Source organism: Vipera ursinii (genome assembly GCF_947247035.1).
Source record: "Vipera ursinii genome assembly, chromosome: 15".
NCBI classification, from domain to species: domain Eukaryota; kingdom Metazoa; phylum Chordata; class Lepidosauria; order Squamata; family Viperidae; genus Vipera; species Vipera ursinii.
In genome coordinates this window covers 5,593,243-5,620,952 of record NC_139528.1, presented here as the reverse complement: position 1 = coordinate 5,620,952, position 27,710 = coordinate 5,593,243, and the positions used below count along the sequence as shown (strand labels likewise).

Here is a 27,710-nt window from a genome sequence, read left to right as displayed (position 1 = left end):
GCAGAAAATAGCCTGTATTGCTTTGTCCTTCGTCTCGCAGACAAAAAAAAAAAGATGGATCAGGTTGGTTGGTGTGGAAATGGTGTGTGTGTGTGTGTGTGTGTGTGTGTGTGTGACTTGGGGGGCGGGGAGAAGCCAGGAAGAGTCAAACGGGACCAGCCCGTAGTTCTGTATGACGTCACGAGTGTGTGTTCCCCCCCCCCAGCTTCTTAATTCAGTACTGGTGATCTAGAAGGGGCTGTCCGGCCGCGGGGCTGTCCTCGTCCTCTCGCTGCGGGCCCCATTCAGCCACCAGAGGGTCAGGCTCGGGGAGCACACAGTCTTCTTGGGGGGCAGCGGAGGGGGGCTCCAGAGGCAGCGGGCTGGGGGCAGCCTCGGGGACCGGTCCTGGGACGGAAGCCTGCAGGAGAAAGAGAGAGAAGGCATGGGGTTACATACGCTGACGAGAGGGAGATTACGCCCCAAAATGAAAGGACACTTTGATCCCCCACAAGGGAGGAATGGCTGCAAAAGTCGATGGAGCTAAGCAGAGATGGCTGAACTGACTGATTACCTGGAAACCACTTCTGGGAATCGGAATAGAATAGAATAGAATAGAATAGAATAGAATAGAATAGAATAGAATAGAATAGAATAGAATAGAATAGAATAGAATAGAATAGAATAGAATAGAATAGAATAGAATAGAATAGAATAAGAGATGAATGGAATGGAATAGAATAGAATAGGAGTAAATAGAGTAGAATAGAATAGGAGATGAATGGAATGGAATAGAACAGAACAGAATAGAACAGAATTAGAATAGCAGAATAGAATAGAATAGAATAGAATAGAATAGAATAGAATAGAATAGAATAGAATAGAATAGAATAGAATAGAATGTAAAATATAGAACAGAATAGGAATATAAGAACAGAGCAGAATAGAATAGAAATAATAGAACAGAATAGAATATCACTTATATACCACATCACCCTCTCTAAGCAGTTTACAGAGTCAGCCTATTGCCCCCCCCAAACAATCTGGGCCCTCATTTTACCGACCTCAAAAGGCCGGGAAGCTGAGTCAGCCTTGAGCCAGGTCAGAATCGAACTGCCGGCAGTGGGCAGAATTAGCCTGCAACACTGCATTCTACTTTTCTACGATGGGAAAAGTGTATAGGATTTAAGCTCTGCTCAGCTTTTCCCGACATTTCAGGACTCCAGTTGAAGTGCCACATTCCTGCCAGTTTATTTAATACTATTTAATACTATTTATGCTTGCATCCTCTCGGGGGTGGTGGACAAAAAGTCACGTGGCCTTTTGTATGTGGGAGTCCATGTGAACCAAGACATGAGGAATTGGATAAAAAGTGTGTGTGTGTTTGTGATTCCATACCTGAGGCTTGGGGCTGCCTCCCATGCTGAGTGTCCCCAAGGTGGCAACAGCATTAGACGCTATTGAAGAGTTGTCCTTTGAGTGGGGTGGTGGAGTTGCAGGTGGGAATTCGCTCTCGCTGCCCCCTAACCCGTTGAGTCCTTTGCGGGCCGGCAGGCTCCACTTGCTGCAGAGACCCTCGTAGACAAAGGGGGAAAGAGTCCCGAGGCTGGGGCGGAGGGGCAGAGGGGTCCGTCCTGTGCCCTCAGCCACGGACGCCGAGGAGCTGGCGCAGGAAAGCTGGCTCCCCAAGAAATGTGGGCCCGGCGGCCACGACGCAACGGGGGTCGGCGCGGGAGGTCCGTCGGTTGGGCTTAGCTGGGGCTGGACCAGCCAGCTCTGGCTCGGAAGAAGAAGGCCGGGATCGGATTCTGCGGAGAGAAGAAGGCAGGTGTCAACGCTGCGAACATCGAATGTTCTTGCTTGACAAGAGATGAAGAAGTAGCCGTGTCCTATGTTAAACTTGTGTGTTGCTTTAAGAGATTGGATTTAAGGTTGGGAGGGGGGACGAGGAGGACTGCGCCTTCAAGGCCATCTGAAACTAAAGTACGGAAGGAAACTGATTCTTTAAATTAATTGGAGAATGTGATTAGTGACAAAACTAGAAAGGCGGAGAATTGTGTTTTTAATATATTGTGCAGGGGGGGTGGGCGCGGAGATTTCAGATTTCAGCTTTCTTCGAGCAAGCTTTTTTTCCTTTTGCTTGAAATCAGGGCTGTCCGAGCTTGGCAACTTTAAAGACCGGTGGACTTCAACTCCCAGAATCCCCCAGCCAGCGCATGCTGGCTGGGGAATTCTGGGAGTTGAAGTCCACCGGTCTTTAAAGTTGCCAAGCTCGGACAACCCTGCTTTCAAACAAGCCGAGTCAATTCTTCCAACCAGCCTGGCGGTCTCCGACAGGCAGGCATTCTTCCTTACCTGCCTGAGTTTGGGCAGCTGTGGCCCCCGGCTCGGCGGGGTTCGCAGCTGCCGGCCCAGCGTGGTGAGCCGTGCTCCCGGGTCCCTGTGCGCTGTGCCCGGGGGGGTTATTGCTGAGAGAGGAGCCCCCACCACAGTCAGAATCCTCAATGTTGCCTCCGCTGTTGCAGCCCGCTCCGCAGCCTTTTTGCAACCTGCAAGGCGAGGGGAGGAAAAAAAGGGGCTGAACGCTCCCCAAAGCCACTTGGCTTGCAAACAGGCACTCCCCCCCCCAAAAAAAAAAAACGTTGCAAAAAAGCTACGTGCGAGGACGGCCCTTCTAAAGCAGGGGTCCGTGGAACGGCACGCCAGCAACCGTTCGGCACAAACAAGCAAAGCCCCATCCGCGGGACGCAGGCAGCACACGAAACCACGCGCCCTTCCAGTCCGCGGAAAAACCTTTCCCCACAGAACCGGTCCTTGGTGTCCAAAAGGTTGGGGGTCTCTCTCCTACGGCCCCTCACCCCCCCCTTCTGCTAAAAGCCAAAGACAGAGGCGTCTCCGGCCCTTCCAGAGAAGGCAATGGGGACACAGACCCCAGGATTTTGCAAAGCTTCCGACTGCACACCAATTTTAGCCAGCAAACCTTGACCGGATCTGTGGCTGGCCAAATGTTTTCCTTTCCTGCAGGAGCAACGCCGTTAAGTCCTGAACGGCAGCTGAGCCCAGGAGAGCAAGGCTTGGTCTTATTCCCTGCCTTTCCCAACTCCCAGCCTCACCTCTCCCAGCTCCGAATGAACCAGCTGGAGATGTTGTGCAAGCTGACGGGGCCACCCCAGAGCGAGCGCAGCTGAGGGTGGCTGCCGGCGTAAGACGTGGTCAGCGGGGAAACGTAGATGGGGTAACCGATCGGCTGGTCGCAGGAGGAGTTGATCATGTTGCGCAGCGCCTGCTTGGCATTCTGGATGCTGCCGCGTTCCGGGTTGCGGTTCCGGAGGAAGACCAGCTCCTGCTGCTGTCCAGCCCACAGGCCTCGCACGCATTCCCTGTTCACCTGGGCCGGAGAACAGAAGGATGGATGGAGAGAAAGAGAGAGAGATGATAGAGAGAGGGGGATAGATAGATGGATGGATAGAGAGAGAGAGAGACAGACAGACAGACAAAGAGAGAGAGATGACAGAAATATTAGATGATAGGAGTGGGTAGAGAAAGATGATAAGATAGAGAGCAGAGAGAGAGAGAGAGATGATAGATGATAGAAAGGGGATAGATACAGAGAAATAGATAGATAGATAGATAGATAGATAGATAGATAGATAGATAGATAGATAGATAGATAAAGAGATGACAGAGCAGATAGATAGATAGATATAGATACACAGAGAGAGATGATAGAGAGATAGAGACAGACAAAGAGAGAGAGATAACAGAGATATTAGATGACAGAGAGGAGTGGGTAGAGAAAGATGATATGATAGAGAGCAAATAGATAGAGATGATATGATAGATGATAGAGAAAGGGGATAGATAGATTAGATAGATAGATAGATAGATAGATAGATAGATAGATAGATAGATAGATAGATAGATAGATAGATGGATGGATGATAAAGAGACAGAGAGAGAGAGAGACAGGCAGGCAGGCAGGCAGATAAAGAGAGATGACAGAGAGCAGATAGATATAGATGGATACACACAGAGATAATAGATAGATAGATAGATGATATGATAGATTATAGAAAGAAAGGGGATGGATAGATAGATAGACAGATACAGAGAGAGAGAGAGAGATGATAGACAGATACAGAGACAGAGAGATGGAGCAGGACACCCAGTTGGGGTGCAAGGAAGGCCTCCCCTTCCCCGCCATGTCTGGGGAAAAGCACCTTTGACAATTCTCCGCCTGTCTCGCTTTGCCCTACCTTGATGACCCGGAAGCCCAGGTATCGCTTGTTGAGCATGATGATCTTGTACTCATCGCTGGCGTCGTCCATCACGTGGCGAAGGGCCAGCAGGGCGGGCGTGTTGGTGAGGATGGCGCTGCGCCAAGCGGGGTCCCCCTCGTGGGAGATCACCATTTTCTCCTTGTTGGACTTAATGGCATCGTACAGCACCGCCGGGTCGTCGTATTCATCCGGGGAGGTGAAGTGGTCCTGGCAAAGGAGGAGGGGAGGGGAGTCACATCAAGGTTGGGGGAGAGGGCAGAAGGGCCCACTCCTCCATCTCCTTAAAAAGCCTGCCCAGTTCCCAGAATTCCCCATTTTGTACATTGGTCCATCTGCGGAATTCAAGTCCCACAATCCTCAGCTGGACCCCTGCTAGCTGAGGAACTCTGGGAGTCCATAAGCTGCCAGGCATTTTGTTGGATGCCAAACCCACCCGCTCCCCTCACCCCCCACCCCCGCCAAAAAAAGCATTCTTTTTCTTCAGCTGTGTCCAACTGAGTCCCAGCAGTTTTCTTGGCAAAATTTTTCTGATGGGAGTTTGCCATTGCCTCCTTCCTAGGGCTGAAAGAGTGGCTGGCCCAAGGTCACACATTTGGCTTTGGGCCTAAGGCGGCTCTAGAACTTGCTATCTCCTGGTGATTGGCCCAAAGTCACCCAGCCAGCTTTCCTGCCTAAGGCGGGACTAGAATTCACCATCTCCTGGCGATTGGCCCAAGATCACTCAGCTGCCTTTCATGCTTAAAGCAGGACTAGAACTCTCTGTCTCCTGGTGATTGGTCCAGAGTCACCCAGCCAGCATTCCTAAGGTAGGACTAGAACTCACCATCTCCTGGTCATTGGCCCAAAGTCACCTAGCTGGCTTTCATGGCTAAGGTAGGACTAGAACTCACCATCTCCTGGTGATTGGCCCAGTGTCACCTAGCCGGCTTTCCTGCCTAAAGTGGGACTAGAACTCACCGTCTCCTGGTGATTGGCCCAAGATCACCCAGCTGTCTTTCATGCTTAAGGTGGGACTAGAACTCTCTGTCTCCTGGTGACTGGCCTAAAGACACCCAGCTGGCTTTCATACTTCAAGCAGAACTAGAACTCCCAGTCTCCTCCTGATTGGCTCAAAGTCATCCAGTTGGCTTTCAGGCCTAAGGCGGCACTAGACTTCATCGCCTCCTGGCGATTGGCCCAAAGTCACCCAGCTGGCTTTGTGCCTAGAGCAGGACTAGAACTCACGGTCTCCCATTATCTAGCCAGATGTCTCGAGTGTTTCTACTTCCCTCCTGCCCAAGACAAGGCAACTGGAGGGGGGGGGATTTGCAGCTCGCCAGCGCCCCCCCCCCGCCAGAGTAAAAAGAACAGGAAATGGCTGGGCTTACCTGATGCAGCTTCAGAGACATGCGCACGCCAGGCGCTACCACCTGGTGCAAAAGGTCCATGTCGGCAAAGACCCACTCGTCCCGGGGCGACGTGATCCGGAAGTCGCCCTTGAACAGGGCATGCAGACCATAAAGGAAGGGCTCCAGGCTATTAAGAGAAGGAAATATTTAGCCCGGGCCTCTCCGACCTTGGCATCTTTTAAGACTGGTGGACTTCAACTCCCAGAATTCCTCAGCCAGCCATGCTGGCTGAGGAATTCTGGGAGCTGAAGTCCACCAGTCTTAAAATGGCCAAGGTTGGACAGACAGACACACACACACACCCAATTTAGCCTCTGGCTACACAAAGGCGATCCAAAGCTGTGGGGACCTGGTAGTGGTGTGGTGTTTTTTTTCTTGCAGACCTTCCCTGACCCAACTGGGTAACATCATCATGGACAGCGAACCCCGTTTCCTACTAGCACTGATGGTGTAGCCGAGGTGGGCAAACGAAAGAACCCCACTGAGAGAGCACCAGTAATCCAGCCTGAGCTGCCAATAGTCCCTCTGAGCTTGGGGTGTTTTTTTTCCTTGCAGACGTTTCGTGACCACACTAGATCCCGTCATCAGGGTTGCACTGCACTGACGCCCCGATTCGTGTGAACGGCTGGTAAAAAAAGTCGTTTTAACAACTGCCTTGCGCTCATTCGGCCTCTCAGCATAAGACACCTCTGGAACCGCTGGATTAACCACCAGCCCCTAGCTTTCCTGGTAAAATGGCCTGGGACGATGGGAGCGGTAGTCCAAGCCTATCTCGAGGGAGCCCATTCCCGTCGCGATTAAAACCACTGGCCTTCTTGGAAAGTCCTGCGAGGTCAACGCCGGCTTGCTTCGGCTTTGCAGCCGGGGAGGAGAAGCGAGGGCGTTGGGGGTGGGGGGTCTCCTCTCACCTGGCCGACATGCTGTGGGAGGCAGTTCCCAGGGCTCTGCGGCCCAGAATGCAAAGCCCGAAGCAGAGGGTGACCAAGCGGGAATTCCACTCCCGGTCCACGGCCTGCAAGGGGAGGAAGATGACAAGTGGAAGGGGGGGTGTGTCACTCGTGGGAAATTGGGAGGGACCGTCAAGATCTCCCCCCCCCAGGCCAGCTGTACGGCCCCGCCTCTCGCTGACTCACTTTCTCCCGCCGCCCGGCACAGTACTGGACCCAGTCGAGGTAGATGTTGCAGAAGGAAGCCAGCGAGATGCCCGCCATGCGGTGGTCATAGTCCTCGTCGATGTTGAGGTTGAAGGTGGGGTCGCTGTCGGCATAGTTGAGGGCGGTGCACGGCCGGAGGGCTTCCTGGATGCCTTCGTTCCCCATCCACTCCTCCAGCTTGGGAGAGCAAGTGACGTAATAGATGATGCTCTGCAGGGAGGGGAAATGGGCCAGGGAAGGGGAGGGAAGGAAGGAAGGAAGGAAGGAAGGAAGGAAGGAAGGAAGGAAGGAAGGAAGGAAGGAAGGAAGGAAGGAAGGAAGGAAAGAAGGGAAGGGAAGGGAAGGGAAGGGAAGAAGGAAGGAAGGAAGGAAGGAAGGAAGGAAGGAAGGAAGGAAGGAAGGAGAAGAAGGAAGAGAAGGGGAAGGAGGGAAGGGGAAGGGAGGGAAGGAAGGAAAGAGGAGGAAAGAGAAAGAAGAGGGAGGGAAGGGGAGAGGAGAGGAGGGGAAGAAGGAAGAGAAGGAGAGAGGGAAGGAAGGGAGAGAGGGAAGAAGGAAGGAAGGGGAAAGGAGGGAAAGAAGGAGGAGGAAAGAGAAAGAAGAGGGAGGGAAGGGGAGAGGAGGGGGAGGGAGGGAGGAAAGAAGGGAAGGGAAGAAGGAAGAGGAGGGAGGGAGGGAAAGAAGGGAGAGAGGGAAGAAGAAAGGAAGGGGAAAGGAGGGAAGGAAGAAGGAGGAATGAGAAGGGAGAGGGAGGGAAGGGAAGGAAGAAGGAAGGAAGGAAAGAAAAGGGAGGGAAGAAAGGAAGGAAGGAAGGGGAAAGGAGGGAAGGAAGAAGGAGAAAGGAGAGGGAAGAGGAAAGGAAGGAAGGAAAGAAGGAAGGGAGAGGAGAAGAAAGGAATGTGAACAGGAAGAGAAAGGTGAAAGGTTAAACACTGACATATTAAACACCACCAGCCAATTGCAGTAAGCTAAACAAACAAGAGTTGCAACAACACAATGGTTGAGTTTGTGTTAAGCTCAAATCCCCCCCCCCCCGAAACCCTCCGGAGGCTTCTCTCTCTCTCTCTCTCTCTCTCTCTCTCTCTCTCTCTCTCCCTCCCTCTCTCTCTCCAGCTGCTGTGTAAAAATCCAATTTTCCTTATCAACCTGGCCAAACAACCCCAGGCTGGCTGGGATTAGGGCTGGGAAGGCGGGAAGGGGCAGATCCGTTGTGGCGCGTGGGGACTTCTAATTTCCACTGGAAGCCTAAAAGCTGCCATAGGTGGTGGAAGGCGGGCAAAACTTTGGGGTTTTGTGCAATTGGCGTTCGTGGGCGACTTAAGCACCCCCAGCCTTCTCTGGACCCCAAAGGCGCGATTCCAGATGAGCCGTTATAAGGAACAAGCAAGGTTGAACTCCGAGATACGCTGAGCTCGGGGAAGGGGGGGGGGGGAACGTCGGAGTTGGAAGACTAGCCAGCCCATCGAAACCCACCCTCGGCTGGATCCAGGAGAGAAGCCACCTTATTACCAAGGAGGAATTTCCCCGACAAAAGCGAGAACAATGAATCAGTGGAACGGCTTGCCCCCAGAAGTGGTGGGTGCCGGAGGTTTTTAAGAAGAGGTCGGACAAACGTTGGTCTGGAATGGGATAGGGTCTCCTGCTTGAGCAGGGGGGGGGGGACTAGAAGGCCTCCAGGATCCCTTCCAGCTCTATTCTATTCTATTCCTTCCTTCCTTGTCTGAGATGATATAGGTTCTCCCGCTTGAGCAGAGGGCTGGACTAGAAGACCTCCAAGCTCCCTTCCAGCTCTATTCTATTTCTATTTCTATTTCTAATTCTAATTAATTCTAATTCTAATTCTATTCTATTATTCTATTATTCTATTATTCTATTATTCTATTCTATTCTATTCTATTCTATTCTATTCTATTCTATTCTATTCTATTCTATTCTATTCTATTCTATTATTTCATTCCCTTCCTTCCTTCCTTCCTTCCTTCCTTCCTTCCTTCCTTCCTTCCTTGTCTGAGATGATATAGGTTCTCCCGCTTGAGCAGGGGGCTGGACTAGAAGACCTCCAAGGTCCCTTCTAACTGTTCTCCTGTAATTCTGTAAGGGTCTTCTGCTTGAGCAGGGGGGGTGGACTAGAAGACCTCCAGGGACCCTTCCAGCTCTATTCTATTTCTATTTCTAATTAATTCTAATTCTAATTCTAATTCTAATTCTATTCTATTATTTCATTCCCTTTCTTCCTTCCTTCCTTCCTTCCTCCCTTCCTTGTCTGAGATGATATAGGTTCTCCCGCTTGAGCAGGGGGCTGGACTAGAAGACCTCCGAGGTCCCTTCCAACGCTGTTCTTCTATTATACTATTCCGGGCTATGCTGATTCCCCAGAGCCGATCTCCCCAAAACAGCAAAGAGAAAGATCTGGTGTGTGTGTGTGTGTGTCTGCGCCGGACAAGTCCCCGCGGTCGAGGTTCCCACCTTCACGTAGTAAGTGATGAGGATCTTCCGCAGGTCGAACACCTGGAGCATGGAGGCAGCATTGTTGTCGCTGATGCTGTAGCCCTCCAGGACGTACTTGGTGGCGGCTACTTCCCAGGCCAGCCAGCGCTGCCCGAAGGCCGCGTTGAAGCTCAGCATGCGGGGAAGATGGCCGGGCTCACAGCAGCAGCAGGCTTCGTCCTCTTCCACGCCTTCCGTGATGGCCTCCACCTCCCGCTGCTGGCAGTAGGTTCCTGGAAACACGCAAAGCCCATGGGATAAAAACCTCCTGCAGCCAAGAGGGCTCCGGGCCCATTTGCACCACTCGGGCGAACCTCCCAGTGGCTTCAACGACCCTCTCAAAGAAGGCAAATGACCAGCGCTCTTGCGAGGAATGTATCAATTAAAGGAGCCTTGGTGGAGCAGTGGGCTAATGCCTCCTTAAGGAACACCAGCTGCCTGCCATTAGTGCAGGTTCGAGTCCCACCAGGCTCAAGGTTGACTCAGCCTTCCATCCTTCCCAGGTAGGTAAAATGAGGACCCAGATTGTTGGGGGCAATAAGCTGACTTTGTAATAATGCCGCTTGGGGTGTGTGTGAAAGCCCTAATAAGCAGGCATATACATAGAATGAAGGCTACTGCTAAGCTTGTAAGCCGCCCTGAGTCTTCGGAGAAGGGCGGGATATAAATGGAATTTTAAAAAAAAATCCTTCCACTCCCCGCCATCCGGGCAGAGCTGAAGAAGCTTCTGGGAGGAGAAGCGAAACGTCTTCAAACAAAAAACTGGAAAGTCCAGTTGCCTCCTGACAAAAAAGCACCTTTGGGACAACCCTGACCTGGGCAATCTCCACGGACATTTTCGGGATGAAAGTTTGGGCTCAGGGAGAATCCCGGAACTTTGAAAGCCCTAGGACAATGTTTGTCAACCTTGGCAACTTAAAAAGATGGGTGGGCTTCCACACTCAGGATTCCCCAGCCAGCATGCTTTGAAGATGGGTGGATTTGAACTCCCAGAATGCTCAAGCCAGCATGCTTTCAGATGGGAGGACTTCAACTCCCAGAATTCCCCACCCAGCATGCTTTAAAATGGGTGGACTTCAACTCCCAGAATTCCCCAGCCAGCATGCTTTAAGATGGGTGGACCTCAACTCCCAGGATTCCCCACCCAGCATGCTTTAAGATGGGTGGACCTCAACTCCCAGGATTCCCCACCCAGCATGCTTTAAAATGAGTGGACCTCAACTCCCAGGATTCCCCAGCCAGCATGCTTTAAAATGGGAGGACTGCAACTCCCAGGATTCCCCACCCAGCATGTTTTAAGATGGGAGGACCTCAACTCCCAGGATTCCACAGCCAGTATGCTTTAAGATGGTTGGATTTGAACTCCCAGGATTCCCCAGCCAACATGCTTTAAAATGGGTGGACCTCAGGTCCCAGAATTCCCCAGCCGGCATGCTTCAGGATAGGTGGATTTGAACTCCCAGAACCCCCCACCCTGATTGTCTGGCAAAAGCATGCTGGGAGTTGAAGTCCACACATCTTAAAATTGCTAAGGTTGAGAAACGCTGCGCGAGGAAGTTGGGAAAAATTAGGATGAGGGAACAGAATTCTTTTCGAGAACAGGTGGAACGCTACCAATCCAGGCCACCTTCGATTTAGGAGCGGGACCTTGCCTCGTCTTCGGCTTTTCTAGCTTCCCAAAGAGAAGCCGTTTGGTTACCTGGTTATGCCCGCCCGACCTCGGCCTCCTTCTCGACTCACCGCGGAATTCGAGGCCTCGCAGCTGGAAGGTGACCAAGCCGTTGCCGATCTCGATGAGGTGGACGAGGCTGTTCAGGTAGTCCGAGGCCAGGATGAAGCAGTCGCCCGTGGTGTAATTGCCCCAGCGTCCCAACAGCAGGTCTCCGCAGAGGGTGTGCTGCAGCGAGCGGGTCAGATGCTCGTAAAAGATGGAGTTGAGATTATTGTCATCGGCACCTGCAGGGTGGCAGAACCAGGTGAGGGCTGGGTCAAGCGTGCTGGGGAAAGGAGCAACCAGCTTTATTTCCTCGGGAACATCCGCAGGTAATGCTCAACCTTTTTTTTTTTTATTATTATATAAAACTTTTATTCATAAAACATGAAAGTCAGTCAACTGAACACTCAAATTGACTGGCACTAATGGTTGACATGGGTTGGTGCCAGCATCCTAGGTTATCAACCAGGTATCTCCTTAAAATGTAAGACACATCATCATCATCATCATCATCATTATTATTAATTATTAATTATTATTATTTATTCATTAAACATGAAACTCAGTCAACTGAACACTCAAATTGACTGGCACTAATGGTTGACACGAGTTGCTGCCAGCATCCTAGGTTATCAACCAGGTATCTCCTTAAAATGTAAGACATAACAACATCATCATCATCATTATTATTATTATTATTATTATTATTATTATTATTATTTATTCATTAAACATGAAACTCAGTCAACTGAACACTCAAACTGACTGGCACTAATGGTTGACAAGTGCTGCTGCCAGCATCCTAGGTATCAACCAGGTATCTCCTTAAAATGTAAGATGTAATAATAACATTATTTATTATCATCATCATCATCATCTTTTATTCATTAAACATGAAACTCAGTCAACTGAACACTCAAATTGGCTGGGACTAATGGTTGACACGGGTTGCTGCCAGCATCCTAGGTATCAACCAGGTATCTCCTTAAAATGTAAGATGTTCCGAGTAGCACATTTTTTGTAGCTTTGCTGGAGTTATTGCAGGACGCTGCAATTTCTTGATGTATTTTGCAAAGTTTTTGGACATGGTTCCCAGTGCCCCGATGACAATGGGTGTCACTGTTACGCGTTTCACCCATAATCGCGCAGTTTCGATGGCCAGGTTGCGGTCTTTCGTAATTTTTTCCAGTTCTTTTTCTTTGACTCTGGCATCTCCTGGTACAGCGATATCGATCAACTGTACGCTTCGGTTCTCTATGACTGCGATATCTGGCGTGTTGTGTTCCAAATGGCGATCTGTCTGTATTCGGAAGTCCCACAAGATCTTCACCCTCTCATTCTCATCATCATCATTATTATTAGTATTATTAAAGTTGGAAGGGACCTTAGAGGTCATCTAGTCCAACCCTCTGCTCAGGCAGGAAACCCTATACCACTTCAGACAGTCTCTTCTTAAAAACTTCCAGTATTGGAGCATTCACAGCTTCTGGAGGCAGGTAGTTCCACTGGTTAATTGTTCTCACTGTCAGGAAGTTTCTCCTTAGTTCCAGGTAGCTTCTCTCCTTGATGAGTTTCCATCCGTTGCTTTCTTGTCCTGCCTTCGGGCGCTTTGGAGAATAGCTTGACTCCCTCTTCTTTTGGGACAGTCCCTTTTGAAGTCACAAAAGCACTGAAAAAAGTGCCAGCCCACGTTTATGGCCATCTGTGGCATCCCACGAAATCACGTGCCTGCAGGAGGGATAGCCCTGGGAACTTCGGAAGCGAGTCGTAAATGCTTTTCGAGGGGGGGGGGTGTCTGTTGTAACTTCACACCATCGTTAAGCCAACGGTCGTGAGTCGAGGATTACGTGCACCCATCTCTTCCCTTGCAAGATCGCTCACTGTATGGGCTGTCTGGTAACCTGGGGGTCCCCAATACTCGAGCTGTGGATTGGCACCGGGCCGTGGCATGCCAGCAACAGGGGCCACGCAAACAAGCGAAGCCCCATCAGTAGAGGATGGAGGCAGCACGTGAAACCACAGCCCCTCCGGTCCATGGAAAAACTGCTCTCCACGGAACTGGTCCCTGGTGCAAATAAAGGTTGGGGACCATTGTGGTAACCTACCGGGGTTGCGGTCAAGCTGTGTAGCCAGGCGGGTGTTTGAATGATCCACCCTCTTGGTGCTGGGAAAAAGGAAAGAAGCAAATGAGATCCGGAATAGGCAGGGACCAAGCCCCAAACACATTCGCTATAATATCATCATCATCATCATTTATTTATTTATTTTATTTTAATTCCATTTATATCCCGCCCTTCTCCGAAGACTCAGGGCGGCTTACAAGCTTAGCAGTAGCCTTCATTCTATGTCTATGCCTGCTTATTAGGGCTTTCACACACACCCCCAAGCGGCATTATTACAAAGTCAGCTTAATTGCCCCCAACAATCTGGGTCCTCCTCCTCCTCCTCCTCCTCCTCATCTATTATTTTAGAATGTAGAACATGGAATTACAGGCTTGAAGGGACCTTGGAGATCTGAAAACTTGACGATTGGGGTATTCTGGCACTTGTGGTCTAGACTGCTTAAATTTGCTAGGATTGAGAAAACCACTTCTAAGTTAAAAGCAAAGGGAATGAAAAATAAAATAAAATAAAATAAAAATGCAGATTGTTTGATAAGGTTCGCCTATGGATAAGGTTTGCCTATTACCCAGCAAAATCAATACAACTCAGGAAGCAGCGCTTCCTGTTACTGCCTTTATTAAAATGATTCGTTAATTGATTAGCCCATAGGCCTGATCAAAATGCAGAGTTCCAAACGTAGTGGATATTAGTAAAATCCTCTCTAAAATTTTTTTTTTAAATGAAATTGGAGTAAAATACAATAATTTAACAGACAAGTAAAATAAGATTAAAATTACTATTTCAGCATCACCCCCTACGGTCTAACCCAATCGGTCCCACATATGTCAATCTTAGCCAAACCATTTTTTTTAACTCAAGTGCTTTGCCGTGATTAAAATGATAAAACTATAATCGTAGAGGGGGGAAAAGCGGTTTTCTAAGCATTGGAGGATGATCCCGTCTACCATCGGAGTGCAATCGCTGCTATGAGAACCCCTTTTCCCCCAGCACCTCTTTGAGGGAGCATGAAAGCAAATTAATTGGCTCTGGGGGCTTTTTATGTTCTCCACTCACTTGTAATCGCGCTCCCAAAATTTGACAGGGCGTGCGTAAGACATGATGAAGACGGCGCTGCCGAGCAAAGGGTTGAGAGGAGTAGAAAACAGTGCGGAGAGAACAGCCTGCAGGAAAAGCATGGCTGAATCTGGAGAGAGAGGGGTTAAGGACACATCAAACGTACCAGAGAGTGTCAGCTTTCATTTCCAAAATTCTCTGTTACGGGGAAGGAAGGAAGGAAGGAAGGACCTGGAGGAAGATTTGCACCCAGGACAGCCTTTAGAGCAGCGCCTCCCAACCTTAAGAACTTTAAGGTGGGTGGACTTAATTCTTCACGGCTGGCTTGGGGAATTCTGGGAGTTGAGGTTCACCCATCTTTTTTCTCTCTTTTCTTTTTTTTATTAGTTTATAATACAAAATACCAAAATACAAAAGAAAACAGTAGGAGAATAAGAGAGGGGGAAGGGAATAGCGTAGGGCAGAGGGAGAAGAGAAAAGAAAAAAAGGCAGTAGAATAACGTAATAGCATCCGACCTCAACTTTTTACTTTTAACGTAGCAATAGAAACTAACCATTTCTTTAACAACAAGCCTATCTAATAAGTGAAACCCAAAATCAAAGTTTCATTTTTTCCCCTCCAGAAGTGGTTTCCAAGTAGAAACAAAAGTGTGTGTGTGTGTGTGTTTGTGTGTGTGTGTGTGTGTTTCTTTAATCAAAGCAGTCAATTTAGCCATCTCTGCTAACTCCCATCAACTTTTGCAGCCGGATCTCCAACCATCTTAAAGTTAACCAAGGCTGGGAAACTCTGGGTTTAGGTAAAAGCAAGCTGAGACTGGGACAGAACTGTAACTGGAGAAATAAATTTAAAAAATAAAATAAAATGACATCCTGCCTTCAAAATTTCTTCAGGCCCTGAGTTCCACAGGTTAACAAATAATAACAATAATCTTAATAAAAACAATAACAACAAAGCTGGAAGGGGACCTTGGAGGTCATCTAGTCCAACCCCCTGCTCAGGCAGGAAACCCTCTACCCTTTCGGACAAATGGCTGTCCAGTCTCTTCTTAGAAACCTCCAGTGTTGGTGCACTCACAGCTTCTGGAGGCAGGCTGTGAATAATAATAATAAAGTTGGAAGGGACCTTGGAGGTCATCTAGTCCCACCCCCTGCTCAGGCAGGAAACCCATTTCAGACAAATGGCTGTCCAATCTCTTCTTAAAAACTTCCAACGTTGGAGGAGGAAGCTTTTTCAGTTTTGGCATGGAAAGACAAATTCCTTTCTCTTTCCTTCCCCCATCTTGGAAAAGGATACGTGGCACGGCGAAGGGCTGGGCAAAGGCGTGGAAGGCGGAGCCCCAGGTGATCTGCCATGGGGCGATGTAGGTAAGGACGAACCGAAGCTTGTACAAAAGATCCCACAGCTGGGGGGGAAAAAACGATCCAAAACATAGAGAGGGTAGAAAAAAAAAGAGTTTAGGGCAAACCGAGCGGATTCAAAAGCATCAAATCGATGGCTTCTGCAAACCAATCCGATCCGTTTGGGAGACATTCCTGGTCTTTGTTCCCCCGCGTTGAAAGCGAGCCCGGTTTTTAAAATGAAAGCAGCCAGTCCTCATTGAGGTGGACCTTCCCAGCCTCTCTTTCCTTCAAGAGGAGGGCAGATTTTCAAAAGAAAGCTAAGACGAACCTTCTCCGCCCTTCTCATCTCGATACGTCGGCTCCCCCAATCCATTCTTTACCTGCTAGAAGGAAGGGGGGGAAAAGGGGGGGGAGAGAAGAGGCCCCCAAAGCAGCAACGCACCTTGCTAAAGAGAATCGACACGATGAAGTAGTCGGTGAGGAAACCCTCCGAATATTGTTTGTAGTCAAACTGAAAGAAGAGGACGGTGAAGCCCAGGGTGACGTACTGCTGCGGGGGGCAACAGAAGGAACTCCGCAGAAGTTTCATGCCGGCCACGGTGAGGAGAAGAGCTCGGCAGCTGGGGTCGGATTGGGCGCAGAGAGAGAGAAAAAGAAAGTAAGAATTATGGCCAATCTCTCTCTCTCTCTCTAAAAAAAAAAAAGAATGCAGGATCGAACTCCTGTCAGTTGGCAGAGTTAGCCTGCAATACAGGAATTCTAACAACTGCACCACCATGGTAATTAAAGAATATAGAATATAGAATATAGAATATAGAATATAGAATATAGAATAGAACAGAACAGAACAGAACAGAATTAATTAGAATTGGAATGAAATGGAATGGGAAAGGAATAGAATAGAATAGAATAGAATAGAATAGAATAGAATAGAATAGAATAGAATAGAATAGAATAGAATAGAATAGAATAGAATAGAATAGAATAGAATTAATTAGAATTGGAATGAAATGGAATGGGAATGGAATAGAATAGAATAGAATAGAATAGAATAGAATAGAATAGAATAGAATAGAATAGAATAGAATAGAATAGAATAGAATAGAATAGAATAGAATAGAATAGAATAGAATAGAATAATTAGAATGAATAGAATAGAAAACAGAACAGAACAGAACAGAACAGAATAGAATAGAACAGAACAGAACAGAACAGAATAGAATAGAATAGAATAGGAATTGGAATGGAATGGAAATAGGAATAGAATAGAAAATAGAATAGAACAGAACAGAATAGAATTAATTAGAATTAGAATTAGAATGGAATGGAATACAAAATAGAAAACAGAAGAGAAGAGAATGATGCTTCACAGGCCTCTCTAAGTGACCCCTCAACAATGTGGGCCCTCCTTTTCCCGACCTCGGAAAGGATGGAAGGCTGAGTCGACCTTGAGCCGGTCAGGATCGAACTGCTGGCAGCGGGCGGAGTTTAGCCTGCCATGCTGCCTTCTCACCACTGTGCCCCCGATAAATAAAAGCAGCCTTGTCCATAAGCTCTACTACCCCCTTTGCCTGTGTGCTGTTACGTTGCAAAAGGATAGAAGTATCCCTATGCTGTGTGAACCCTGCCTCCCTGGGGCGTTGTGTGATGCGGTATCGTAGGGTCTGCCTCCTTTGTTCCTCCTCTGTACGTGTGGCGCGACGTCACGGGAGGTACCAACCCTTGTCCCCACCAGCGGGACTGCGGGTCTGCCGGGAGGGGGGAGGGACTTACGGAACGCAGAGCTTCTCCTGCCGGGAGCTGCTGACCCAGTGGGCATCGATGGTCAGGGCGTTCAGCACCACAGCTGGGTAGATGACGTACTTCTCGACGCACTGCAGCCAGGCGTACACTTTCTCAAACCACATCAACTCAGCAGCGCCTGGAAGGATGGGAGAGGGAAGGAGAGGAGCAAAGAGAAAAGGACCGAGACCACCGCGCTGCCCCCATTTCCATCCCAAAGGGTCCCGGATAACCCCCTTGAGAGAAGCTCAAAAGCCCAGGAATTCTGCAACCTCCTAATCGGGTCTACAGCTGCTCTAATCTGCAGACTAGCCCACCGTTTCTCAAGCTTGGTGAACTTTGACGATGGGTGGACGTCAGCTCCCAGAATTCCCCAGCCCAACTGTTGCCTTCACTTTCAACCAACATGCCTCGTGGTCGAGGATGAGGGGAAGTGTAGTAGAGCCCAGAGCCTCTGTTCATTTCCCACCAGGCTCGGACTTACTGCGGACTTCAAACTGGCTGTATTCCCGCGGTTTGAGGACAGGCTGTGAGAGGCAAAACCACGGCAGCTGCTTCCGGAGTTGGGGCAGGAGGTAGTGGGTGACGAAACCGACCAGCCCTGCCAGGGCATAGAGCACGTAGCCCAGGACAGACTGAGGAGGAGAAACAGAAAGGTTACAGGGGGTCCCCGACTTACGAGTGCCCATTTAGCCCTGAGATCACCCTGTGTCGACCCAAATATGGGTCTTTTTTCTTCTACACACACACGCACACACACACACACACACACACAAACATAAATATAAATATAAAAGGTAAAGGTTCCCCTGCACATGCGTGCTAGTCGTTTCCGACTCTAGGGGCCGGTGCTCACCTCCGTTTCAAAGCTTGTCCAAGGATGCCTCTGTGGTCATGTGGCCGGCATGACTAGACGCCAAAGGTGCATGGAACGCTGTTACCTTCCCACCGGAGCGGTCCCTATTTTTCTACTTGCATTTTTACGTGCTTTCGAACTGCTGGGTTGGCAAAAGCTGGGATGGGTAACAGGCGCTCACTCTGTTACGCGGCACTCGGGATTCAACCCGCCAAACTGCCGACCTTCCGATCGACAAGCTCAGCGTCCTAACCCACTGAGCCACCTCGTCCCTTACATACATACATATATATATATACATATATTTACATACATAAATACACATATACATACACACACACTCACACTCACACACACACTCTTAATAATTTTAAAAAAACGAATCCCAGGCATATTTACTTAAAGCATAAAATCTTTGAACACCGGGATGGATAAAAAACAGTCGTTTATTGCTAAAAGATCATAATAAGCAATAAAAAGTAACTGTTTAAAGTACATCTACTTTAAACAGTTAGTAGATATACTTCAAACAGTTACTTTTTATTGCTTATTATGATCTTTTAGCAATAAACAACTGTTTTTTATCCATCCCGGTGTTCGAAGATTTTATACTTTAATTAAGTATAAATATATATAGGATAAAAGTTCTGAATTTGCGAGGGTCTGTCATTGACAGCCCAATGGAGGCTTATTTCTGAACTGCCCTCGTAAAATCTAAAACCCAAGCTCCAAGCATTCTCTATTATTTCAGAACTGTAGTAAGCCAAGGACGACCTGAGCAGCGTTTCCCCCGTGCCCACAAGCCAAGCTGCTACCTGCTGCCCACCCCACGGCCCTCCTTCCTTCCCCCGCTGCCTCCCCTCGTCCTCGTCTCACGTACCTCAAGAGCGATGAAGACGGTGCTGGCGCTGATGGCGAAGGTCAGCACCGCGATGATGAGGCACATGACAAGGTCCGAGTGAAGGATCTCGCGCTGGGTCGGGCGGAAAGACCAAAAGAGAAGCGTTGAGGAGCAGGCGAGGAGAGGCCAGAAGCTCTGAGTTGAGAATGTACCTTCTCCAGGCCTGGATCTCCTTGGGCACCCCTTTCCAGCTTGGCTTTGGTTCCTCCTACTCCCCATTTAACAGCCCGCCCCCGCCCCCACCCTCCGCCAAGAAGGAGGGATGGCCGAAATCCAGGCCTGCTTTTCAAGGCCTTCCCTCACCAGGGAATTGCGCAGTTTCTCCGGCAGGGGATCCTTCACGCCAACCGGAGGGTTGTCCACCTGGCGGTTCTCAAACTCGGGCAAAAGCTTGGTGCGGATCAGAGACCTAACCGTCATCGGGGACGGAGGGAGTAAAGAGAGAGGGAGAGAAAAAAAAAAGCTTTGCTGAAATCCGAAGCAGCCCCCAAGGGATGGGTGGGCTTGTCTTCTCCCTAGCCAAACCCCCCCCCCCCACAGAGATGGGTGGGTGGGTGGGCTACAGACCAGAGGATGGTGGGGTCGCTGCTCTGACGGCTGAGGTGGTAGGACAGGGACACCAGGATGCCGCAGAAGACGGAAAAGAGGACCGGCACGTGCTGGTCACCCCACGGAACCTGGAAAAGAGAACGCCAGGCATGTCCAGCGTGCTGGTCTTGGCAAGCTAACAACTGGGCAAAGCAGAGGTTTCCTTGCAAAGCATCCAGGATCTACACCTGGGCTGCGTATCCGGGACCAGCCGGAATACATTGCAGGATGTGTTTTCCCCCCAAAATCAAGCCAAATTAAGGCAACTGGCTGAGGTGGACACCACACCGGGACCGAAACGCCATTTCCTGGGCTGACCTATTACACAAAGTCCTTGACTTACAACCTTGCAACCAGTCCCAGTTACAACAGACCCCTCAAAGGTACTTATAACCTGGTTCTGAAGTTTTCTCTCCCTCTCTCTCCCTCTCTCCTGGGTGACTTCGGGCCAATCACCAGGAGACGGAGAGTTCTAGTCCCAGCTTAGGCATGAAAGCTGGCTGGGTGACTTTGGGCCAATCACTAGGAGACGGGGAGTTCTAGTCCCGCCTTAGCCATGAAAATCCGTTGGGTGACTTTGGGCCAATCCCCAGGAGACGGGGAGTTCTAGTCCCGCCTTAGCCATGAATATCAGTTGGGTGACTTTGGGCCAATCCCCAGGAGACGGGGAGTTCTAGTCCCGCCTTAGCCATGAAAATCCGTTGGGTGACTTTGGGCCAATCCCCAGGAGACGGGGAGTTCTAGTCCCGCCTTAGCCATGAATATCAGTTGGGTGACTTTGGGCCAATCCCCAGGAGACAGGGAGTTCTAGTCCCGCCTTAGCCATGAATATCAGTTGGGTGACTTTGGGCCAATCCCCAGGAGACGGGGAGTTCTAGTCCCGCCTTAGCCATGAATATCAGCTGGGTGACCTTGGGCCAATCCCCAGGAGACGGGGAGTTCTAGTCCTGCCTTAGGCAAGAAAGTCAGCTGGCTGACTTTGGTCCAGTACCTCAATCTCGGCCTGACTCACCTCACAGGGTTGTCGTTGCAAGGAGGAGGAGGCAGGAGTATACTTTCCAGCTTGTGTTTTTTATAAAAAATAATAAAGGCAGGATACACACACACACACATATATGCACATAATTGTACACACGCATACACACACAGTGCAAGGCAGGCTCCCTTATAAATCAGGAAAAAGAATGGGAAAAATGGGAAGACGGGAACTTTACCCCCTTTGAGCACCCCCCCCAAAAGCCCCTTCCTTCCCAGAGGCGATACCTTGATAGCTCCCAGGCAGAAGCCGTAGAGGAGGCCGGCCACAAGGATGCTGCGGAGCAGGGCGAACAAGGCGGTGAGGGGGCTGGTGGCAGCTGGAGAGGCAAAAGAAAAACGAGGCTGTGAGCAGCGAGTTCTGCTCGACTTCGGCTGGTCTCAGAGGCCGAGCGAGAGCCAGGCCTGGACAGGTCACCACCAGGAGATCTCAGGGCGGGAGGCTCGACTGGGAAGCCGAAGCACCTTTCTGGAAAAAGGGGCTAGAATAAAATGCTGCACCCCCTTCCCAAAGGTCCCCCCACCCCTTTCCCTCCTCACCTGTGCCGCCGAAGATGTTCATCTCAACCTGTTCCAGAAGGTACATGAAGCAGGTGTTCACTTGTGGGAGGAGCCCAAAGAGGAAAATGGCCGGGAAGCAAAGAGTGAACACTGGGGGGGGGGCAAAAAAGAGAAAGGAGGAGGAGGAGGAGGAGGAGGAGGAAGAGGAGGAGGAGGAGGAGAAGAAAGAAGAAAGAGGAGGAGGAGGAGAAAAAGGAGGAAGAGGAAGAGGAAGAGGAGGAGAAGGAGGAGGAGAAGAAGAAAGAGGAGGAGGAGGAGAAAAAGGAGGAGGAGGAGGAAGAGGAAGAGGAAGAGGAGGAGAAGGAGAAGAAGAAAGAAGGAGGAAGAGGAAGAGGAAGAGGAGAAAGAGGAGGAGGAGGAGGAGAAGAAGAAAGAAGAAAGAGGAGGAGGAGGAGAAAAAGGAGGAGGAGGAGAAGGAAGAGGAGGAGAAGGAGAAGAAGAAAGAAGGAGGAGGAGAAAAAGGAGGAAGAGGAAGAGGAAGAGGAAGAGGAAGAGGAGGAGGAGAAGGAGGAGGAGGAGAAAAAGGAGGAGGAAGAGGAAGAGGAAGAGGAGGAAGAGAAGAAGGAGAAGGAGGAGGAGGGGGAGGAAAAAAAGGAGGAGGAAGAGGAGGAGGAAGAGGAAGAGGAGGAGAAAGAGGAGGAGGAGGAGGAGAAGAAGAAGAAAGAGGAGGAGGATGAGAAAAAGGAGGAGGAGGAGGAAGAGGAAGAGGAGGAGGAGAAGAAGAAAGAAGAAGGAGGAGGAGGAGGAGAAAAAGGAGGAGGAGGAAGAGGAGGAGGAGGAGAAGACATTATCATTATTATTATTATTATTATTATTATTATTATTATTATTATTATTATTATTATTATTAGGCCAGGGGAAGACGTTACCTCCACGTACCACGAGTTCCTTCACCGTGTCCGAACTCTCCCAGCCCCGCCGCCGGTTGCTTACCAATGGCCACGTCCCGCGTGCAGTAGAAGAAGTCGGTGGAGAAGAGGGTGAGGCCGTAAAGGACGAGGGGAGGGAAGGGCCCGATCCGAGCACACAGGTCCAGCAGCCAAATCAAGAGGCAAGCCACGCAGAAGTAAACCGGCCGGCTGTAGGCAATGATCCAGTTGTGGCCCTGCCCGGGGGGAAAGCAAGCTTGAAAAGCGTTGGGAATACGGCCGAGATTTATGACGCACGGGGCCTGGCCCAGAATGAACTGGGTCACCAGTTCCCCAGCCTGGAATTCTTTTTTACCTCAGGGTTTCTCAGCCTCGGGAACATTAGGATGGGTGGACTTCAACTCCCAGAATTCCCCAGCCAGCTGGCTTTAGGATGGATGGACTTGAATTCCCAGAATTCCCCAGCTAGCAAGACCGGGATAGGCAACCTGGGCTCTTTTAGGACTGGTGGACTTCAACTCCCAGAATTCCTGAACCAGCCAGGCTGAGGGGAAAGGGAGAGGTTTCTATGCTGAGCCATGCTGGCTCAGGAATTCTGGGAGTTGGAAGTTCAAAAGTCATGAGGGGGACATAGTTCCCTCATGCTGGCTCAAGAATTCTGGGAGTTGAAGTCCACGAGTCATGAGGGGGACATAGTTCCCTCATGCTGGCTCAGGAATTCTAGGAGTTGAAGTCCACCAGTCCTAAAAGAGCCCAGGTTGACCTAACCCCTGGTTTAAGAGATGTGGGCTTGAACTCCCAGAATTCCCCAGCCAGTGTGCTGTAAGGTGGGAGGGCTTCAACTCCCAGAATTCCATAAGCCAGCCTCCTTAAAGATCGGTGGGCTTCAATTCCCAAGCCAGCATGCTTTACCAGATGTGGACTTCAACTCCCAGAATTCCCTTCCTACCATACTGGCTGGGGAATTCTGGGAGTTGAAGTCCTCGCTTCTTATAGTTCCCAAGGTTGAGAAACACTGCCCTAACCCCAGTTCCCCACGCCTGCCTCCGTTAAGATTTCTCGTAGCCAAAGACTCACATGCATGGGAGAAGCAGCATCTGGCTGGACGCTCTGAGGGAAAAAAACGGAATAAAAGAGAAAAATTGGGTTAGTCCTTTGTTGCCGATGATTCCCTGGCTCCTGTAGCGCAGGTGGAGAATTCAGTCCCACACAGAATTATAAATTAGATTTTCTTGCAGCTCTAAGGTGAGACTTCCTAGCGCCGATGTTCAAGGAAAGGCTAACAGCACAGTCTTTTCTCAACCTCGACCACTTCAAAAAAAAAAACAACAAAGAACAAAAAAAAAAACTGGACTTCAACTCCCAGAATTCCCCAGCCAGCATGGAGAACCAGCATAGTTGCTCCGGGAATTCTGGGAGTTGAAGTCCACACGTTTCGAAGCGGTTGAAGTTGAGAAACACTGGTATAGAGAAGGCCTTAGAGGCAGGGGTCTTCCAACCTGGCCCTTTTATGACTTGTGGACTTCAACTCCCAGAATTCCTCAGCCAGCCAGGGCTGTCTGGCTGAGGAATTCTGGGAGTTGAAGTCCACAAGTCTGAAAATTGCCAAGTTTGAAGACCTTTAATCTAGTGTGTTGTGGGGATTCTGGAACAGAAACTCTCGACTCGGCCAGAGGTTTGCGGTGTGTGTGTGTGTGTGTGTTTGTGTGTGTGTTGCCTTTGTCTCACCTTGAGCAGAGAGTACTGGCAGCTGGCGATGACGAGGCAAAACTGGAAGACCCAGATGTCCCGGAAGAAGCCCTGGAGCATGAGGAGATAGCCCAGAAAAGCCACCAGGGTTACCAAAAACACCACGAAGACGTTCTCGGCTACTTGACGATTCCTGGGGTGGGGGGAGAGAAGGAGACACCGCTAGTCCTCGACATACGACCGCAATTTCCATCGAGAAGCGAGATATTCATTAAGCAAGCTTGGGCCTCGTTCCCGGCCACGGTTGTTAAGGGAAGTCACTGCGGTTTGCTAAGTTAGCAACGTTGGGGGTTTGTGACGGGAAATCTGGCTGCCTCGTTCCCTTTGCTCGTCGGAAGGTCGCACAAGGGGGTATCACGTCACACACACACACACACACACACACACACACACAGAGGATCCGGCAACCGTTATCAATGGGAGTCACTTGCCAAACCTTTGGATTTTGATGATGTGATCGTGGGATACATGACTGCAGGAGGCAGCGACTGTAATAACGGATGCTGCCGACAGCCGTAAATATAGGGGTGCGTGTGTGTGTGTGCGCGTGTCATCAGGCGCCCAAAATGCAATCAAGTGACTGAGGGGGACGGGGGGGGGGAGCAGAAAGATTGAAATCTTAAAATTCAGATTGTTAATTACTTCTGGGGAGGTCTACTGAAAATTTAGCTACTTCCACATGGAGGACAATCTGTATTTCATCCCTTGCGTTTCTTCGGGTTTTCCCCTTCTTAAAAGCGACCGTTGAGCAGGAACTTTACAGGGCCGTCGTAACTTCGAACAGTCACTAAGTGAACTGCGAGATAACGACAGCAGATAAATTTAACCGATCAATAAATGAGTTTACTTTCGGCCAGGGTTCTTCAAACGTGGCCCTTTTGACGACTTTTGTGGACTTGTTGCCAAATCAAATTAATAAGAACTGTGTTAATTTAAGGCGTGGCTTTTGGAATATAGAAACTAACCGTTAGGGATTACTTTGTAAATATAAAGCCAGAAAAACACAGTTTACCAGGTGTTTATATTTAAAAAAATCAATAAAATGTATTTAAAAAAAAAGAATTAAGCAGAATTTTGGGGGTCTATTTGGGACTGCAAGGGTGACGCAAAGTGAGAAGGTGCCAGCCAGCTCTTTTGCCAGTCTAGAAGGCGTGTGTGTTTGTGTGTGTGTGTGTTTGTCTCACGCTTTTTGTGTTAAAAGATGCCTCCTCCCCAAGACAGCTCAGAAAAGCCTGCAAATTGGGCGCTCACCGATCCAAAAGAGCCAGCAGCGCCAACCGGTCGTAGCGAACTCGCATCCAGTGCCCGGGAAGAAGCCAAAACTTGTAGTATTGTCGAGGGTGACACTTGTCCTCGATCATTAAGGTGTTTTCCTGGGATTCGTGCAGGGATTCTTGGTCCAGAAGATCAAACTGGAAAAATGGGGGGGGGGGGAAACAACCAAACAACCCAAAACGTTGCTATTCCACTTCACTTCCTCACCACAGTGGAAAGTAGAAACCGGCGTTTCTCAACCTCGGCAACTTTCCGATGTGTGGATTTCAACTCCCAGAGTTCCCCAGCCAGAAACGCCAGCACCTGTGGATGTTACCTAATTTGGGTAATGAAATGTCTGTAAGAAAACCACCCAGCTCAGAGAGCGGCAAGGACACTCGTGTCAACCCTGAGCGACAAATATTCTCCTTTGTTCATTCCAAAGGTGCTTCTGATAGGCCTTTGGTGCTCTCTGAGCTGGGTGGTTTTCTTGCAGACGTTTCATGACCCAACTAGGCAACATCATCAGTGTTAGGAGGGAATGGAGTTGAGAGGAGGAGGAGGAGGAGGAGGAGGAGGAGGAGGAGGAGGAGGAGGAGGAGGAGGAGGAGGAGGAGAACGACTGTGGGGTCCTCAGTGCTCTCTGAGCTTGTTGGTTTTCTTGCAGACGTTTCATGACCCAACTAGGTAACATCATCAGTGCTAAAAGGAAATGGAGTCGGGAGGAGGAGGAGAGGAGGAAGAAGAGGATGACGACGACTGTGGGGTCCTTGGTGCTCTCTGAGCTTGGTTGTTTTCTTGGAGACATTTCATGACCCAACTAGGCAACATCATCAGTGTTAGGAGGGAATAGAGTTGAGAGGAGGAGGAGGAGGAGAACGACTGTGGGGTCCTTGGTGCTCTCTGAGCTTGGTGGTTTTCTTGCAGACGTTTCATGACCCAACTAGGTAACATCATCAGTGCTAGAAGGGAATGGTGTCAGGAGGAGGAGGAGGATGAATAACTGTGGGGTCCTTGGTGCTCTCTGAGCTTGGTTTTCTTGGAGACGTTTCATTACCCAACTAGGCAACATCATCAGTGCTAGAAGGGAGGGGAGTTGGAGGAAGAGGAGGAGCAGGAGGAGGAGGAGGAGGATCGTATTTCTTTCCTGAAGAGCCAAGCTGGGACAGCCATGGCCTGGACGATGGAGAATCTCCACAGACCCTTTACGAGCCGCGCCTGAAGGCGTCTCAACCACACCTGCTCAGCCACTCACCTCCGGGATCTCCAGGGGCACACGGCGCACCTGCATACCCTGGAGGGCCACAGGCCGCGGCTGCAGCAAGGAGAGGGCCGGGGTCCCTTCGGGAACTTCTGTGGAGTTGAAACTGGAGGAATGCGAGTGTCTCTCCCTGCCAAGGCAAACACAGAGCGAGGAGACAATTAGCAACAGAACTCTCCCCGTTGGACAGCGGCCTGACTAAACCATCCTCCTTTTTTATTGCTGGGACACCTTCTGACACCAGCAAGTTCTCCTACGACAGATGGAGGATCGATGGAGGATCGATCACTTAAGCCAGGGCTCTTCAAACATGGCCCTTTAGAATAGAATAGAATAGAATAGAATAGAATAGAATAGAATAGAATAGAATAGAATAGAATAGAATAGAATAGAATAGAATAGAATAGAATAGAATAGAATAGAATAAAAATGGAATGGAATGGAATGGAACAGAATGGAACGGAACGGAATAGAATGGAATAGAACAGAACAAAACAGAATAGAATAGGAATAGAATAGAGAAATATGGAATGGAATGGAATAGAATAGAATACAGTAAGAAATGACATAGAAATAGAAATAGAAATAGAAATAGAATAGAATAGAATAGAATAGAATAGAATAGAATAGAATAGAATAGAAGCTGGAAGGGACCTTAGAGGTCTTCTAGTCCAGCCCCTTGCTCAAGCAGGAGAACCTATACCGTCTCAGACATGTCAATGTCTCGCTTAGCAGCCAAATTTTGGGCTCAAGTGTGCTTGGAAGTCGAGGTCTGCCTGTAAGTTTATGCCAAGAACCACCCGGAGGAACATTTTGGCCACTGAAAGAGAGACTCACCAGCCGCTGTTGTTGGCGTGTTCCATGCCTGCTTGCTGGCTCACCGGATTCTCGTAACCGCCTCCGGCAAGCCCAAAAGTGTAGGAACGTCGGACTCCTGGGCAGAAAGGGAGAGAAAAGTGGACCACGTTTGGAAACTTCCTACTGTCAGTGGAGATTCTCCATCCTCCAGGTTCTGGTTGTCCCAACGATGCTTTTTGAGGAGGCAACTGGACCGGATTATCTTGTTTTTTTTTCTTTGAAGACGTTTCAGTTCTCCTCCAAGAAGCTTCTTCTGCTCCGACTGGATGGTGGGGAATGGAAGGATTTATACTCCTTGCAGAGCGCTGGTCGTTTGCCTTCTTTTAGAGAGTCGCTGAGGCCACTTGGAGGTTTACCTGTGTGGTGCAAATGGGTGTGGAGCCTTCTTGGAACTGCTGAAAGGACAGTGTATTCCACACCCATTTGCACCACTCAGGTGACCTTGAGGACACAGGAAAACCTCCAAGGGACCTCAACGA

At 49.5% G+C, this 27,710-nt stretch overlaps 1 protein-coding gene across 2 annotated transcripts in view; it reads right to left on the bottom strand.

Annotated features, from left to right (window-relative positions):
- The window catches only part of PCNX3 (pecanex 3), a 44,117-nt gene continuing 16,407 nt past the window's right edge, over window positions 1-27,710 (bottom strand). Inside the window, exons 9-35 of one of the 2 annotated variants that reach the window (XM_083374159.1) lie at window positions 27,211-27,307; window positions 26,368-26,503; window positions 25,110-25,270; window positions 23,838-23,991; window positions 23,187-23,219; window positions 22,174-22,345; window positions 21,220-21,330; window positions 20,908-20,999; window positions 19,624-19,733; window positions 19,360-19,465; window positions 19,036-19,128; window positions 17,784-17,934; window positions 17,291-17,438; window positions 15,960-16,137; window positions 15,471-15,579; window positions 14,177-14,306; window positions 13,105-13,163; window positions 11,026-11,241; window positions 9,265-9,518; window positions 6,781-7,011; window positions 6,556-6,659; window positions 5,627-5,774; window positions 4,236-4,466; window positions 3,093-3,367; window positions 2,335-2,528; window positions 1,378-1,787; window positions 1-400 (exon numbers count right to left, since the gene is read on the bottom strand). In XM_083374159.1, coding sequence (XP_083230285.1) covers window positions 215-400; window positions 1,378-1,787; window positions 2,335-2,528; window positions 3,093-3,367; window positions 4,236-4,466; window positions 5,627-5,774; window positions 6,556-6,659; window positions 6,781-7,011; window positions 9,265-9,518; window positions 11,026-11,241; window positions 13,105-13,163; window positions 14,177-14,306; window positions 15,471-15,579; window positions 15,960-16,137; window positions 17,291-17,438; window positions 17,784-17,934; window positions 19,036-19,128; window positions 19,360-19,465; window positions 19,624-19,733; window positions 20,908-20,999; window positions 21,220-21,330; window positions 22,174-22,345; window positions 23,187-23,219; window positions 23,838-23,991; window positions 25,110-25,270; window positions 26,368-26,503; window positions 27,211-27,307 — 4,289 coding nt within the window. In that variant the 3' untranslated portion in view covers window positions 1-214. The remainder of the gene's footprint in view (window positions 401-1,377; window positions 1,788-2,334; window positions 2,529-3,092; window positions 3,368-4,235; window positions 4,467-5,626; window positions 5,775-6,555; window positions 6,660-6,780; window positions 7,012-9,264; window positions 9,519-11,025; window positions 11,242-13,104; window positions 13,164-14,176; window positions 14,307-15,470; window positions 15,580-15,959; window positions 16,138-17,290; window positions 17,439-17,783; window positions 17,935-19,035; window positions 19,129-19,359; window positions 19,466-19,623; window positions 19,734-20,907; window positions 21,000-21,219; window positions 21,331-22,173; window positions 22,346-23,186; window positions 23,220-23,837; window positions 23,992-25,109; window positions 25,271-26,367; window positions 26,504-27,210; window positions 27,308-27,710) is intronic. The other variant, XM_083374160.1, reaches the window with a different exon arrangement.